The 15,812-nt window shown below is 31.5% G+C and overlaps 1 protein-coding gene across 3 annotated transcripts in view; it reads right to left on the reverse strand.

Moving 5' to 3' along the window:
- Positions 1-3,444: 3,444 nt before the first annotated feature.
- The window catches only part of LRCH2 (leucine rich repeats and calponin homology domain containing 2), a 106,211-nt gene continuing 93,843 nt past the window's right edge, over positions 3,445-15,812 (reverse strand). For all 3 annotated transcript variants that reach the window (XM_055393465.2, XM_055393464.2, XM_088833781.1), the window contains 5 exons: positions 14,263-14,320; positions 13,387-13,499; positions 13,081-13,218; positions 12,851-12,928; positions 3,445-6,355 (listed from right to left, as the gene is read on the reverse strand). In XM_055393465.2, coding sequence (XP_055249440.2) covers positions 6,236-6,355; positions 12,851-12,928; positions 13,081-13,218; positions 13,387-13,499; positions 14,263-14,320 — 507 coding nt within the window. In that variant the 3' untranslated portion in view covers positions 3,445-6,235. The remainder of the gene's footprint in view (positions 6,356-12,850; positions 12,929-13,080; positions 13,219-13,386; positions 13,500-14,262; positions 14,321-15,812) is intronic.

The raw sequence follows: 15,812 nt of genomic DNA on the forward strand, positions 1-15,812 counted from the left end.
AATTTAAAAATATCTTAGGCATTAACTTTATCAGGAAGGCCTAATACTTTTATGAAGAAAATTAATAACTCTAATATAGGAAATATAGGTAGTGTTGGAGAAGACTCTTGAGCGTCCCTTGGACTGCAAAGAGATCCAACCAGTCCATCCTAAAGGAGATCAGTCCTGGGTGTTCATTGGAAGGACTGATGTTGAAGCTGAAACTCCAATACTTTGGCCACCTGATGTGGAGAGCTGACTCATTTGAAAAGACCCTGATGCTGGGAAAGATTGAGGGCAGGAGGAGAAGGGGACGACAGAGGATGAGATGGCATCACCAACTCAATGGACATGGGTTTGGGTGGACTCCAGGAGTTGGTGATGGACAGGGAGGCCTGGCGTGCTGCGGTTCATGGGGTCGCAAAGAGTCGGACACGACTGAGAGACTGAACTGAATATAGGAAACAGCTGAGCTGAATAGAGATACATTCCATGCTCTTGACTGGGAAGACTTATCATAAATGTATCAATTGTCTCCACATTAATATTTAAATTCAATGCAATCTCAACCAAAATTTCAGCTGATTTTTAAAGAAAGTAAATAAATGTAATAAAAATGTACACATTGTAATAAAAGCCCACAAAACTGCTATGCCAACCTTAAGAAAGATGAAGAGCCATAACATTTTTACTTTTTAAAAAACTGATCTTTTTGCAACAAATACAGAACAAAGTACAGTTTATCCCATATCTTAAAGCCTCACCTCTCCAAGATTACAATTTATCAATTTTCTAAATATCTCCAAATTGTCCTTTCTTCTCTCCTTTCTCTCTCCACCTCTCAAAAATGCTCTTTAAAAAAGAGAAATGGCTTCCTTTTAACTATTACTTAACTCTTCATTTTCACAAAATTGAAGACTTAATAAGCACATAAGAATTTTTCAGAAAATAATGAAAAACTTTTGACTGTCAATATATATAGATTGGAGCCATTGATGAACTATGCATGGGGCTTCCCTGGTGGTTCACTGGTAAAAAATTCGCCTGACAACATAGGAGACATGGGTTTGATCCTGGGTTGGAAAGATCTGCTGGAGAAGGAAATGGCAACCCACTTTGGTAATTTTGCCTGGAAAATTCCATGGACAGAGGAACCTGGTGGGCTATAATAGTACATGGGGTTGCAAAGTGTCAGACACGACTTAGCAACAACTGATATAAATCTTACCAACTAATTTTCAAATAATATCAAAAGTACCTAGAAACAAGTACAGAAAATAGTGAAAATTTATACTGCTACTTTATAATTTATACTGCTATAAATATAATTTATACTGCTATGCTGCTAAGTCACTTCAGTCGTGTCCGACTCTGCGCGACCCCATGACAGAAGCCCACCAGGCTCCCCCGTCCCTGGGATTCCCCAGGCAAGAACACTGGAGTGGGTTGCCATTTCCTTCTCCAATGTGTGAAAGTGAAAAGGGAAAGTGAAGTCGCTCAGTCGTATCCGACCCTTAGCGACCCCACGGACTGCAGCCTACCAGGCTCCTCCATCCATGGGATTTTCTAGGCAATAGTACTGGAGTGGCTTGCCATTGCCTTCTCCGTTATACTGCTATAGTGCTATATAATTATATAAATTAAATTTATATAATTTATACTGCTACTTTATAATTTGTTTTAAAAAATACTTTTGATTAACATTTTCAATGGCCAAAATTACCAGAGCTTCTGAGTAATACTAATGATTCATCTGCAACAGAACCATAAACATAAAAGCATTATATTTAAGCTAATGTGAAATTTTGTAAAACTTAACACAGAGAAAGATTTCAGAGTTAACTGCTTTAGAAATAAACTATTTTAAAAAATATAAAATTTAATGAAATACATTGTTTTTTACATAGAATATTTTACAAATCTATGGAATGGATATATCAATTTTCTTCATGAAAATGTAGCATACAATCATTCAAAATAAATATAATTATTTTTTAAAGAAATATGACTGTCAGAACCAACTAGCAGAAATGAATCGTCAATGACAAATGTAGTACTGAGAGGTAAATTTCAAAAATTAAACTTGCAAAATATGAGCATGAAAAACAATTAAATTTTAATAGGTGGTAACCTCATCGACATCAGTCTTAGCAATGTTTTTTGCAGATCTGACTCAAGGGAAGCAAAAGCAAAAATAAACAAATGAGACTACATCAAACTAAGAAGCTTCCACACAACAAAGGAAATCATAATCAAAATAAAATGGCAACCTCCTGATGGGGGAAGATATTTGTAAATCACATATCTGATAAAGGGTTAATATTCAAAATAAATAACTCATACAACTCAATAATAACCAAAAAAACTCATTAAAAACATGCAGAGGATCTAAATAGACTTTTTCCAAAGACATACAGATAACCAACAAGTACATGAAAAGATGTTCAACATCACTAATTATTAGGGAACTGTATATCAAAACCAATATGAGATATCACCTGCCTGTAAGAATGGCTATTATTTAAAAGACAAGAAATAATAAGTGTTGGCAAGGATGTGGAGAAAAAGGAATCCTTGTACACTGTTTGCGGGGTAGTAAATTGATAGAGTCGCTATGGAAAACAGCAGAGAAATTCCTCAAAAAATTAAGACTAGAATCATGACCCAGCTATTCCACTTCTGGGTATTTTATCTAAAGAACACAAAACACTAATTTAAAAAAATATATGCACTCCTATGTTAACTGCAGCATTATTTACAAAAATGAAGATATGGAAATAAACTAAGCATCCATTGATGGATGAATAAAAATATGGTTTATATACACAACAAAATCTATTCAGTCATAAAAAAGAATGAAATTCTGCCATTTACACAACAAGGATGGACCTTGAAGGTATTATGCCAAGCGAAATCTAATAAAAGAAAAACAAACTGATAGATTTCAAGATCAGATTAGTGGTTTATCAGAGGGTAAGGGGGTAGGGGAAAGGCAATATAGCTGAAATGGGTAAACTGTATAGTGATGGATGGTAACTAGCTTTGCGGTGGTGACCACTTTGTAGTATATGTATACATGTTGAATTATAATGCTGTATACCTAAAACTTATATAATGAAAGAATCATAGCCCTAGGGTATAATTTCAATTACTACTTTATAAATTATACAACATTACTTTGTATTTCTCTGCATTAGAAGTGACTGAGATATCTAAACAAAGTTCTCGAAAATTCAACTTGCTAACTGAAAAATCTATTTTTTTCCATGTATTTGCACATGTACATAATACACGTCTTATTTATTTAGGTAGCTACTTGATGCGTACTAATGGAGCACGGTAAAAATAAATTTATTTCTAACTTTGAATGACAGGAGGTGCAGAGAGTCCCCTACAGAATTAAGATGACATCATTTTTTAAAGCTATCCAAAGAAACCTTTTTTTTTAAAGAAAACATTGCCTACTAAAAATATCATGATGTACAGAAAATCTAGACTAAACTTACTTTGAATATCCTCTCAAAGTCTATTTTTCCATGCTAGAGAACATAGACACAAGTTATCAAATACCTACAGAAAATGGATGTTGTGATGTTAAGAGAAGAGGTAGAAAGGGAAAAAAGAAATCTCAGACTTTAATCTTTAATTTTTTTGTTCAACTTTATACACAGTTTGCATTGGTAATATACATTTAGTGTTCCATTTATTTTTAAATGCATCAGAAAATCAATCATGATAGATCTGTGACCAATACAAACATTTCTGAATTCAAAAAATTCAGTTAGAAAAGTCAATAAACTAGCTGTAAAGATAATTATTAAACAAATGGCAATGTATTTTTACTCCTTATTTCAGTTCTAACATATCCAACATCACTTCTTTCTTGTGCCATATAGGAATAAAATTTAGCAGGAAGTAATCTATCTACTGTATGTTTTAGGGCCTAATAAAATATTTTAGTTTGATTACTTAACGTTCTTCAAACCACAAATCCAATTCAAATAATGATAATCATTCCTTATTCAATAACTGGTGAAGTAAATATATAATAACCATAAAAACTATTTGAATAAATTTTATACTTACTCAAAAACTACTAAAAGAAATACCTCAGAGACTTGGTATAATGTTTGCTTGGGGATAATGCTGTGAAACTGCCAGAGAAGTGTTCCTTTTTGTCACTCAATAAATAAAACTGCCACGGTATGGACCTCAGATAGACCCATCTTAAATGGAACATAGCTTTGCCATAAAGAATGTTACAGAGGTTCTGGCATATTTTCTCTTTAAAGTAATAATTAATTGACAAGTAAGTGAAATGCAATAAGGAAAGGGCCTATAATTTCACTAATATTTCAATGATACAAAACATGAAAATACTTGTAAAATAATTAACATCTAGATTAATTAACAAGAGGAATTCTACAGCATGATAACTATGAAAGCAGTATGAATGATTGCTGTAGCTTTTTAATGATTACTTTATTTGTAACACTGTCAAATTTTTACATTAAAAACTAATAACTAAGGTACATATTTGTAATTTCTTACTTTATTACCCAAGTTTTCACAAGAGAGAGAGATTTTTGTCAATGACATTTTTTAGCTCCAACTGAAAAATAACAAATTAGCTCAAATATTTAAAGTAATAAATTACCAAGAATTTAATTTTTAAAACCTTTAGTCATAAAAATCTTTAATTCTTTAAAAGGTCTGATTTGACCCTTGGGGAATGTAAAGAAAACGTCTGTATCCTAAAGCCAAAACTTAATTATATGGCTTCTTGCCAATTGATCAAAAAAAGTAGAGTTGCTCTTAAATCAATCCTTATTATATCATTTGGCACAATAGTTTTTACCTTTTATATATATCATTGAAACACCCAGGTCAACATTTCTAATAAGTTGCATCCATATTAAGAGGTAACAAGTGCAAATAATCACATACTTAAGATATACTTGCTTGACTACTACAAAAGTAATTAAAGTTTTTCTACAGGAAACTGAGTTATTCATTACAGTAATGTTTTTGAAAAATTCCTGCACTACTACCAATGTAAATTTATCCATCCTTAAATTAAAGAAGGACTTTATATAATGGTATGCTTATAAAAGATTTATAGAGTGGTCTGTATTTATTTCATCATGTTAACTGAGGATCAGTTAAGATTTACAGGATCCACAAATGGACATATTTTCTAGCAAAAGCCTATTCCTCAGCTGTTGCTCTCTGAATCTGAATATAACCAAAGGCAGCATACCGATGTAGTAATGTTCCTGAAAGTCAAGACATAAACCCAAAGTTTGGCAGTTTTATCAAAATGTCCTTGATAATTAAATACTCTGCTAGTTCTCAAAAACCTTACCGCTTTGTGTAACATTTTCAATACAGAAATAAAATACTCTTCAAATAATACATTTCAAAAGATGTTTTGCAAAATTAAATAGCATAAATTAAGCATATTAACATTGTTTTTCTGAACAACATGAAATAACCAGTTTAAGAAAACTGCAATGGACTAAATAAAAAACACAAATGTCACAATGTGAGGAACATTTATCCTCACATACTACTGAACTCACAAAATCTACTAAAATATTTTAAAATTCCATTAATACAAAAAAAAACTGCAAAAATGCTTAAGACTATATGAAAGTCATCAATTACACAGGCACTTCACATGTAAACAATCTACAGTACAACTGAAAATATTTTGGCACCAACCTATACTACTAAAAGAATTCAATATAAAGCCAGAGTTCTGTAATTTCTACTCACTTTTTTTCTATAAAACTAAGACCAAAGACTGAACAAATTATGCATAAACTAGAATCACAAGTATATTAAATAACTCAAATAAAGAATTAGTTTTAAATTGGTAAAAAAAATGATTACCTTGTCCAGATGTTTACCAGTATGCTATGATAAAAAAATTAAACCTAATGTGATTATTAAATTGAAATCACATTTTAAACAGCATTAATCTGATTATTGAAAAATAATCAAGATTATTAGCTAACTTAGTAAAAAGAGAATTTGAATTTATCAAAAACTCTTCTTAAATTGATCTAGTTTTCCCTCAAAAGAAGTTTGGGCAATTCAAAATTGAATTTTGATGTTTTAACATGATTTTTCTTAAATCTAAGGCTTGAATAATAAAATTATTTTTGACTAGACATCCTTATTCATAAATTTGAGATATTTAAAATAGCTTCAAATAAATGAAACTAGACATTTAGGATTTTTAAATGTTATGTTAAGCCGTAGAAAGCTGAGATGCCTTGGTTGTAGGTAATTCAAGAAGAGCCTGAACTGTGACACCAACTTTCACAAGACCTCTTTCTTCCAAAATATGATGAGGCAAACAGAGTCTTTCCTGAAAAAACAAAACAAATGATATCTAAACATTTGATTTTTAATAGTACAGCAAAACCTCAGTAAGTCAGAACTGGGATTTTAAATCATGCTTTTTATAAAACTCCAGGTAAAAATTATATAATTCTAATGAAATAAACTTTAAGATGTCTGCTTCAGTAGATTTTTATGGTATGGAATTCTATTTTATGGGCTGTATTTTTATCTGAGGTTGATCTGATCTACACAATAAGAAAATATTTTTAAGTAAGACAGTGGTGATAGGTGTTCCCTAAGCCCTCGTGCTAGAGCAGAAAGAGCACTGTTTTCAGCCAAGAGACCTAAGGGCCATATGGAGTACTAAAAGTACTAAATTTCCCTGAGATACTGTTTTTTCATCCTGAAAATGGAACTGTGTGAGAAACAAATAGAAAAATCTATATATGGAAGCATTTTAAGCATTTTTAACCTGCTCAGTCCTATGCAAAACTAGCCACTCTGGTTCCTTCTACCAGTTCTTAGTTTCCATGGTCTGTGATGTATACAGCACTTCAGTACTTATTTGTTGTAAGGTGACTTCCCTCCAATTCTATGAGAAAGAAGGTTTAGAGACAACTTTGCATTAGGTTTCATTAGCCTTCAGTGATCCTCTTTTAACATTCTTAATGTTTCCAAGGGTTCTGTCTTTACCCTCTTCTCTTTCTTTACTGTATCCTCTCCTTGGTATTCTCAAAGCCTCATCAAAATCACAAGGATTTTAATTGAAGATCTTCATGAATGTGCACAGCATCAAATAAATTTGGTAGCATTTTTTAAAGAAATGATACAGTCTACTGCTTCAGTTGGAACACCCACTCATCTCAGGAAAATAAGCTAGTAGTGGATAGAATAGGCAGCAAACAGACTATTTATAGGTCCCATATGGTCCATGATTTGTTTTAGTTGGCTAGCATAGTGTTTTACAAATCTGGAAACATTACTTTTTTTAATCCAGTGTTTCTTGAAACACTTGCCTTTTCTTGGCAAGATAAGGCCCCTAACCCCAAAGAGTAACAACTATATCTTCCATCCTGATAATTTTCAAATCTTTACTTCCTGCCAAGATCTCTCCACTGAGTTCCAGATACAAATGTCAACTTGATACAGCCAAATGGATATCCAACAGACTTATCAAAATCAATATGTCCACAACAGAACTACTTCCTTACTAAATTAACTTTTCTGTCTGTATTCTATACCTCAGTCAGTAAAACACTATTCAGTCTCTCTCAACATAAACCTGGGAATCATAATTGTTTTTCTTCCTTAATCCCCTAACTCAGTCATCAAATACTACTGATACTATCCCATTTATCAAAATAATTCTCAAAAACTATCTTCTCACTCCATTTTCACTGCAACATTTACTGCCCTAATATTTCACTTGTTTATTAAAAAAATCACCAACATATATCAGAAACTAGAAAAGCTCTCAAATCAATGGCATCAGCTCTCACCTTAGAAACTAGAAAAAGAAGAGCAAATTAAACCAATGGTAAGCAGAAAGAAGGAAATAATGAAGATGAGAGAGAAAACCAATAAAATTAAAAAACAGAAAATATTAGTGAAAAAAAATCAATAAAACCAAATGTTAGTTCACTGAGAATTTCTTTTTTAACTCACAAAATCAGGAAAAAGAGAGAAAAATACACAAATTACCAGTATCAGGAATAAAAGAAGTGATGCCACAAGAGAGTCTACAAATACTAAAATGATAACAAGGGGGACATTATAAACAACATTATAGCAACAAGTTTGACAAACTAGATGAAAAGGACAAATTCTTTGAAAGACACCATATATCAAAGCTCATACAAGAAGAAATAGAAAATTAGAATAGCCCTATATTTATTAAAGAAATAGAAATTGCAGTTAAAATTTTTCCTACAAAGAAAACCCCCTGCCTAGATGGGTTCAAAGTTCAGTAATGAATGTGACTCAATATGTAATAAGTAAATAATATTACTTCTATCCATAATATTCAATAAAAGTGAAGAGCAGGGAATACTTCCTAACATGTTCCATGAGGTCAGCATTACCTTGACATCAAAATCAGACAAAAACTTTAAAAGAAAGAAAGGGCGAGAAAAATAAATAAATAAATAATATGGTCACAGTAAGCCCTGCCAATTATTAAATAATTCTTTCTATGATCATACTATACATATTAAAATGTCATATACTTAGAAAAAAAGAAAAAAAACTAACAAACAATAATCCTATTGATATAGATGCAAAAGGGCTGAACAAAATTTTAACAAATTGAATCCAACAACATAAAACAACAATAGCAACAACAACAAAGTCCATCATGACCAAGTGGGGTTTATCCCAGGAGTCCAGGTTTGAGTTAATATCTGAAAATCGACCAATGTAATTAACAATGCTGTGAACGAAAAATATGTTAACTCAGTAGATGTAGATAAAGCACATGACAAAATTCAACATTCATTCCTGGTAAGAACTCTCAGCAAACTAGAAGCATGTATCTCATAAGGAACTTGTATCTGAAATATATAAAGAAATAATAAAAGGTGACTAATTCAATTAATAAATGAGCACAGGATTTGAAAAGACATTTCTCCAAAGAATATATACAAATATATACAAAACAGGCACACAGAAAGATGACCATCATCATTAGCCATTAAGGAAAAGCTAATCAAAACCACAATGAGACCACTTCAGACCTCCTACTAGGATGACTAGAATCAAAAAGGTAGACAATAATAATTGGTGACGATGCAGAGAAATTAGAACCCACATACATTGCTTCTGTGAATGTAAACTGGAAAATAATTTAGCAGTTCCTCAAAAAGATAAACAGAGAGTTACCATATAACCCAGCATAGAGTAACCATTTAATCTACCATATAACCTTGTTAACTAAGAGAATTAAAACAAGCATTCAAACAAAAACATGTTCATGAATGTTCATAGTAGCATTATTCATAATAAACAATGAGTGAAAACAGCCCAAATATCCATCAACTGATGAAAGGTGAACAAAATGTGGTACATACATACAATGGACTATTACTCAACCCCAAAAAACAAAGTACAGTCATGCCTCAGAGATAATGAGACTTCAGTTGTAGACCACCAAAATAAAGCAAATATTGCAATAAAGTAAGACACATGAATTTTTGTTTTCTAATGTATATAAAGGTTATATTTACACTATACTGTAGTCTCTTAGTGTGCAATAACATTACATCTTTTTAAAAAAACTTAATTAAAAACTATCTTATTACTAAAAAATACTAATCATCATCTGACAGTGCAGGGTTATCACAAACCTTGAATACATAAAAAATGCTGTGTTTGTGATGCACAATAAAGTGAAGTGCAATAAATCTGAGTGTATCTGTACTGCTTTATGCTACAACGTGGATAAACCTTAAGCCACACACAAAAGACCCCATATCATATGACATTATTAATACGTAATGTCAAGAATAGGCAAATTCATACAGATAAAAAAGGGGAAGGACTGCTAACAGCTAAGAGGTTTCTTTTGGGGTGATAAAAATATTCTACCCTTATTAACAGTTTGCTGTCCAACTCTGTGACTATACTAAAAACCATTGAATTATACACTTTAAATGAGTGAATTTTATGATATATTAAAATAAAAAACAATGTGTGTGCCCAGGCCTAAAAAAATATAACTTCAATACCTTTCAACATATATAAAAATTATCTAAAATTTGATTATAGACCTAAATGTAAAAATTAAGACCATAAAAATTCTAGAAATAAATATAAGAGAAAATCTTTGTGACCTTAAGTTATGCAAAGATTTCTTTGGTTTGACACCAAAAGTACAATCAATTTTTTTAAATGACAAATTACAAAAAATTCAAAATTTCTGCTCTTTGAAAGATATTATAATGAGAATGAAAAGACAAGGCAAAGACTGGGATACAGTATTTGTAAATCATATATTATATCTGATAAAGGACTTGATCCACACATTCAATAAAGGACTTTATCTATAAATATAAAGAAATCTCAAACTCAATAACAAAACAACTCAAAAGATAGACAAAAGATTGGAACAGACACTTTTAAAGTCATACAAATAGAAAATAAGACCTTGAAAAAATGATCAACATCATTAGTCTTCAGGCAAATGGAAACTAAACCACACTGACAAACCATACATACCTATTAAAATGAATAAATTAAAAAAAAAAACTGACCATATTGAATACTACTGAGGATGTGGAGGAACTGGAACTCTCCTACGCTACTGACAGGAATGTAAAATGATATAACCACTTTGGAAATGTTTTATACTCTTAATGTTAAGCATACACCTCCTGTATGTTCTAGCCATTCCACTTTCATGTGCCTACCCAAAATTAAAGAATGTATATATCCAAAGACTGGTACATAAATGCTCATAGCAGCCTTATTTATAGTAGTCCCTAAAACTGTAAACAATCCAAATGGCCATCAACAAATGGGTCAATAGACTGACAAACTGATATATTCATATAATAAAATACTACACAACAATAAAAAGGAATGACCTATTTATACATTGCAACATTGATGAGTCTTAGAATAGCTACACTGAGGAAAAGAAGACAGAAAAAAAATCATACATATTTTATCATTCCAGTTATATATAACTCCAGATGGAAAATGCAAACTAAACTATAATAACAGAAAACAGCTTTTAGTGGTTGACTAGAGGATTGCAAAGGGATAAAAGGAAACTTTTGAGGGTAATGGACATGTTCATTATCCTGACTATCGTAATGATTTCATGGTATATGCATATGTCAAAATTCATCAGACTGTATACTTTACTTATATGAACTTTATTGTATGTCAATTATACTTCAATAAAACTGTTAAAAATACAAATTATCCTAAAAAGTTAAATTTAAAAACTGACTGTATATTATAATTTTCAAGTCAGGGAAAAACAAATTGAAGCTAAAAATAAAATCTCTTCTTTTCTTACCAATACCTAGAGAGTTTTGAAAATGAAAGCTGATGAGCCACCCTTATGGTGAGGATGGGTGAGTCACTAACTCTGCCATAGAACAAGCTGGAGAAAGAAGATGAGAGCATGCTAAATAGAATAGCTTTCATAAGACCTTTCCTGTCATTCTCCTTGCCTAATGTATAAAGAAAGTGTCAGGAGTAAGTTAGATTGTCTTTTATTTCATGTAAAAGAACAGAAATAGAGAATATCCAAGTTACAGGGTGGGTTCTGGAATTAGAACACTGGGGTTTATAGTTTGCCTCCACTGTTTACTAAAGGTAAAGTTTTAGTAAAAGTAAAGTTTAGCAAACTTGGACAAGTTTTCTAAGCTTTCTGTGCCTCAGTTTTCTCATCTGTAAAATGACATTTATTTAATAAATGTTGAATGAGAACCTCATCAAAAAACTCTTAAAACAAAAACTGACAAAACAGGAGAATATATACAATGCAACAACAAACTTGAAAAATAACCTACCTAATTTTTCTACTTTCTCACTAAGAGATTAAGAGTAGAAAAAGAAAGAACATAAAAATGCTTAGGAATTAAAATTTCAAAACATCATGTCAAGCATAGACAAGAAGTAAGTAGAGGAAAACTACATATAGCTCCCAAATTAAACAGTAATTCAACTGATTCTCTCTATATAAATTCTATTTATTCACTTGGAGGAAGAGGTTACAGTAGAATTTGTAAACCAGATTATTATGACACTATTGAAAAGAGAACTTAATAATCACAGTATGTAAGTGTATCAAAACAACACATGGTACACCTTAAACTTACAAAATGTTATGTCAATGATATCTCAATAAAATATACTTTAAAAAATAAAAGGAAAAAAAGTACAACTACATTGTAATCTGCTAACAATTCCAAGTCTTCTCAACACTCCATCATGTTGTTAAGTTTATGTCATCAAAAAAGCAATATTTTGATTTTTCATTTTCATTATATATGTATAATATTGCTTTGTACTATTACAATTATTACATGAAACATATGCTAATTTCTACAAATGTTAGAAAAAGTTTATCCAGCAAGGTATTATCATAATATGTTACTAAGATTTCCAAATTGACAATTTAAATAAAGTTTTAAATGTTGTTAACACTGAATGCAAATCTTCCAATCAGAGTCTATTCTTGAAGGAATCCAAATGTCTTCTATCAGGAAAAATAAGAGTAGCAACAGCATCACAATCAGCCTGTCATATGACCAGTAAGTTATGTTTATTTGATGATGTGCATGATTAGTAAATTTTTCTATATATGTAGCCATTTTATAATTACTTTAAAAGCAGCTTAAAAATCATTCATTAGACAGCTGTTACATTTAAATCTGGAATTCAGTAGAAGGTGAAAAGGAAGGTATTCATTTTCATGTTCAGAAAGCATTATTCATGTCTACTGTGAAGAAGCCAGTTTGCATGCAATAAATTCATATTTAAATGATCATTTTGTTAGAAAAATAATTACCTGTGAGACACCCAACTTTTTACAAGCATCAAGAAAATTTTCTACATTTCTTCGACATTTTGCCATGCTAAGTTTAGGCTGTAAAGTAAGAAAAATAGTATATTTTCAGGTATATTTGTATAAAACTTATAAAAACTGAAAATTATATTTATTGAAGTATATTATTTAAAGATTGTTTCAAGCAGCTCTATCTTCCTTTAGAGATCTAACAAACTGGAGCCCAAACTTACCACTGCTGGTGATGGCACATGAATACTAGCTACAGAGCGTGGCCTTATATGATTGGCTAAATGGCAAAGAACAACCCCATCCATCAGTGCAGCTCCTATGTCATCAGGCAAAATTACTTTTAACCTGGATTCAAGATTCTATAAAAGAAATGGGTATAAATCACATTCTATTTAAATATATATGTATATAACTAATCATTACATAATCTACAATTTTAAACAGTACTGAAAATAAAATATTCTTTTTTAATTTTCCAAGTTAAACCCATTTCTATAAAGCATACCTGAAAGGTCAATGTGACTTACATTGCGAAGCTGTCGTATTTGTTCTCGCTCTTCCCGTAGATGTTCCATCTTTCTTCTCATTGTAAAACCTGGATCTGCTGCCCCATATTCCTGGCGAGATGAGCGGCTGAAAGCTATAAAAACAGAAATTTCCTAGCTTATTACAAAGCTAATCACAAGGATCAACCATCAGCAGGGAAAGAGGCATGATACAAAGAACTAGAACAAAATGACATAAAATACTTTCATTATTAATGAATTCTAAATATTTTTTACAGAATATAATTGAAATTTACTTATCTGCATGATTGAAAGCAACAGGGAAGACAAGTGTAACAACTGCTACCACCTATACATGTTCTTACTTAAACATATGTTATTAGAAACATGATCCAGGTTAAGAATTATTATTGAACACAAATCAGCCTATTATTATTTTTAAAGAAAAAGGAAATTATTCTTGAAGGTCAATACAGTTATTCAGGAATAAAAACTATAATTCAATACCTTGCCAAGTAACATGGATCCATTTTCTTTTGGGCTTGCCAAATGCGAAAAGATCCCTTTTTAAAACCACAATATAATGGAGTGCTATAATTTCAAACAGTGTTTGGTCTGCTGGCAGAGTGGTCATTCTAATAGCAGTCACAGTAGAGAAGAAATAAGACTGCAGTATATCTAAGGCAAAAAGCTGAGGTTTCAGGAGCTTGAAGGTAAAGAGGAAGAAAGAAATGGGGAATGGGAATTGGAAAGACAAATAAGGTTAAGAGAAAATTAATTTTAGGAGAGGGGAAAGAATCTACGTGTACTTAAAATTAAGGAATCAATCCCATTTAAGCTGAGAAACTCTACTTTTGTATATAACCAATAGATTGTATTTGAAGAATATATATTTACCTGATCTAGGCTTCAAGCCAAAGGGACCATGTGAAAAAACATCAGTTCTATCATACTCCTAAAAACAAAAAACAAATAAAATCTTTTTTCTTTCAAAATAAAGTAGTTATATCCATTCCAATTTTGAGAAGTATTTATTTTTTTCCATAATTAGTGGAGTAGAGAAAGGTAAATTGCAGTTTAATTCAAATAGATAATGTTTCGTTTTTAAAAGGTCTACAAATATTTGCTAATTAACTTCTCTCTTAGGGTAAGGGAAATGAAAGTTACTGAGGTGAATCAAATAAACATATACTCTTTTTTTGAATGAAGAACCAGATTAAAGTATCCTGCAAAATGGAAAAAAAGTTTCAGTGAAAGGATAAGAGAATTTGCATTTCTCTAATAATGAGTGATGTTGAGCATCTTTTCATGTGTTTGTTAGCCATTTGTATGTCTTCTTTGGAGAAATGTCTGTTTAGTTCTTTGGCCCATTTTTTGATTGGGTCATTTATTTTTCTGGAATTGAGCTGCATGAGTTGCTTGTATATTTTTGAGATTAATTATTTGTCAGTTGCTTCATTTGCTGTTATTTTCTCCCATTCTGAAGGCTGTCTTTTCACCTTGCTTATAGTTTCCTTTGTTGTGCAGAAGCTTTTAATTTTAATTAGGTCCCATTTGTTTATTTTTGCTTTTATTTCCAATATTCTGGGAGGTGGGTCATGGAGGATCCTGCTGTGATTTATGTCAGAGAGTGTTTTGCCTGTGTTCTCCTCTAGGAGTTTTATAGTTTCTGGTCTTACGTTTAGATCTTTAATCCATTTTGAGTTTATTTTTGTGTGTGGTGTTAGAAAGTGTTCTAGTTTCATTCTAAGTGGTTGACCAGTTTTCCCAGGACCACTTGTTAAAGAGATTGCAAAAGAGACACAGATATATAGAACAGTCTTTTGGACTCTGTGGGAGAGGGCGAGGGTGGGATGATTTGAGAGAATGGCATTGAAACATGTATATTATCACATGTGAAACGAATCACCAGTCCAGGTTCAATGCATGATACAGGATGCTCGGGACTGGTACACTGGGATGACCCAGAGGGATGATATGGGGAGGGAGGTGGGAGGGGGGGTTCAAGATGGGAAACATGTGTACACCCGGGGCGGATTCATGTCAATGTATGGCAAAACCAATACAATATTGTAAAGTAATTAAGCCTCCAATTAAAATTTTTTAAAAAGAAAAGAAAGAAAGAAAATCCTACAGATTAAAAAAAAAAAGATAAGTGAAATTAGTGACACTGACTCACTATCTACTATGGACTTGACCCTTAGTGGATAATCTGAGGCAAATATACACATTCAAACTAATAGTGGCTGCAGAGTGATAGATAATAAAGCATTATTTCTTCTATCTGAATTCACATTATTTCAAAGTGCTTTCAAATAGTAGTGCACTGTGAAAAGAAACGTGGTATATTTAAAAAATCTGAACTTAGAGTCAGAAAGTTTAGACTAAGTTTTAAGCAAAACATTTAATTTTTCTGTAACTATCCTTTCACCTTTAAAATAGGATGC

The sequence above is a fragment of the Moschus berezovskii genome, chromosome X (assembly GCF_049115385.1).
Source record: "Moschus berezovskii isolate FMDL1 chromosome X, NW_MosBer_1.0, whole genome shotgun sequence".
Taxonomy (NCBI): Eukaryota; Metazoa; Chordata; class Mammalia; order Artiodactyla; family Moschidae; genus Moschus; species Moschus berezovskii.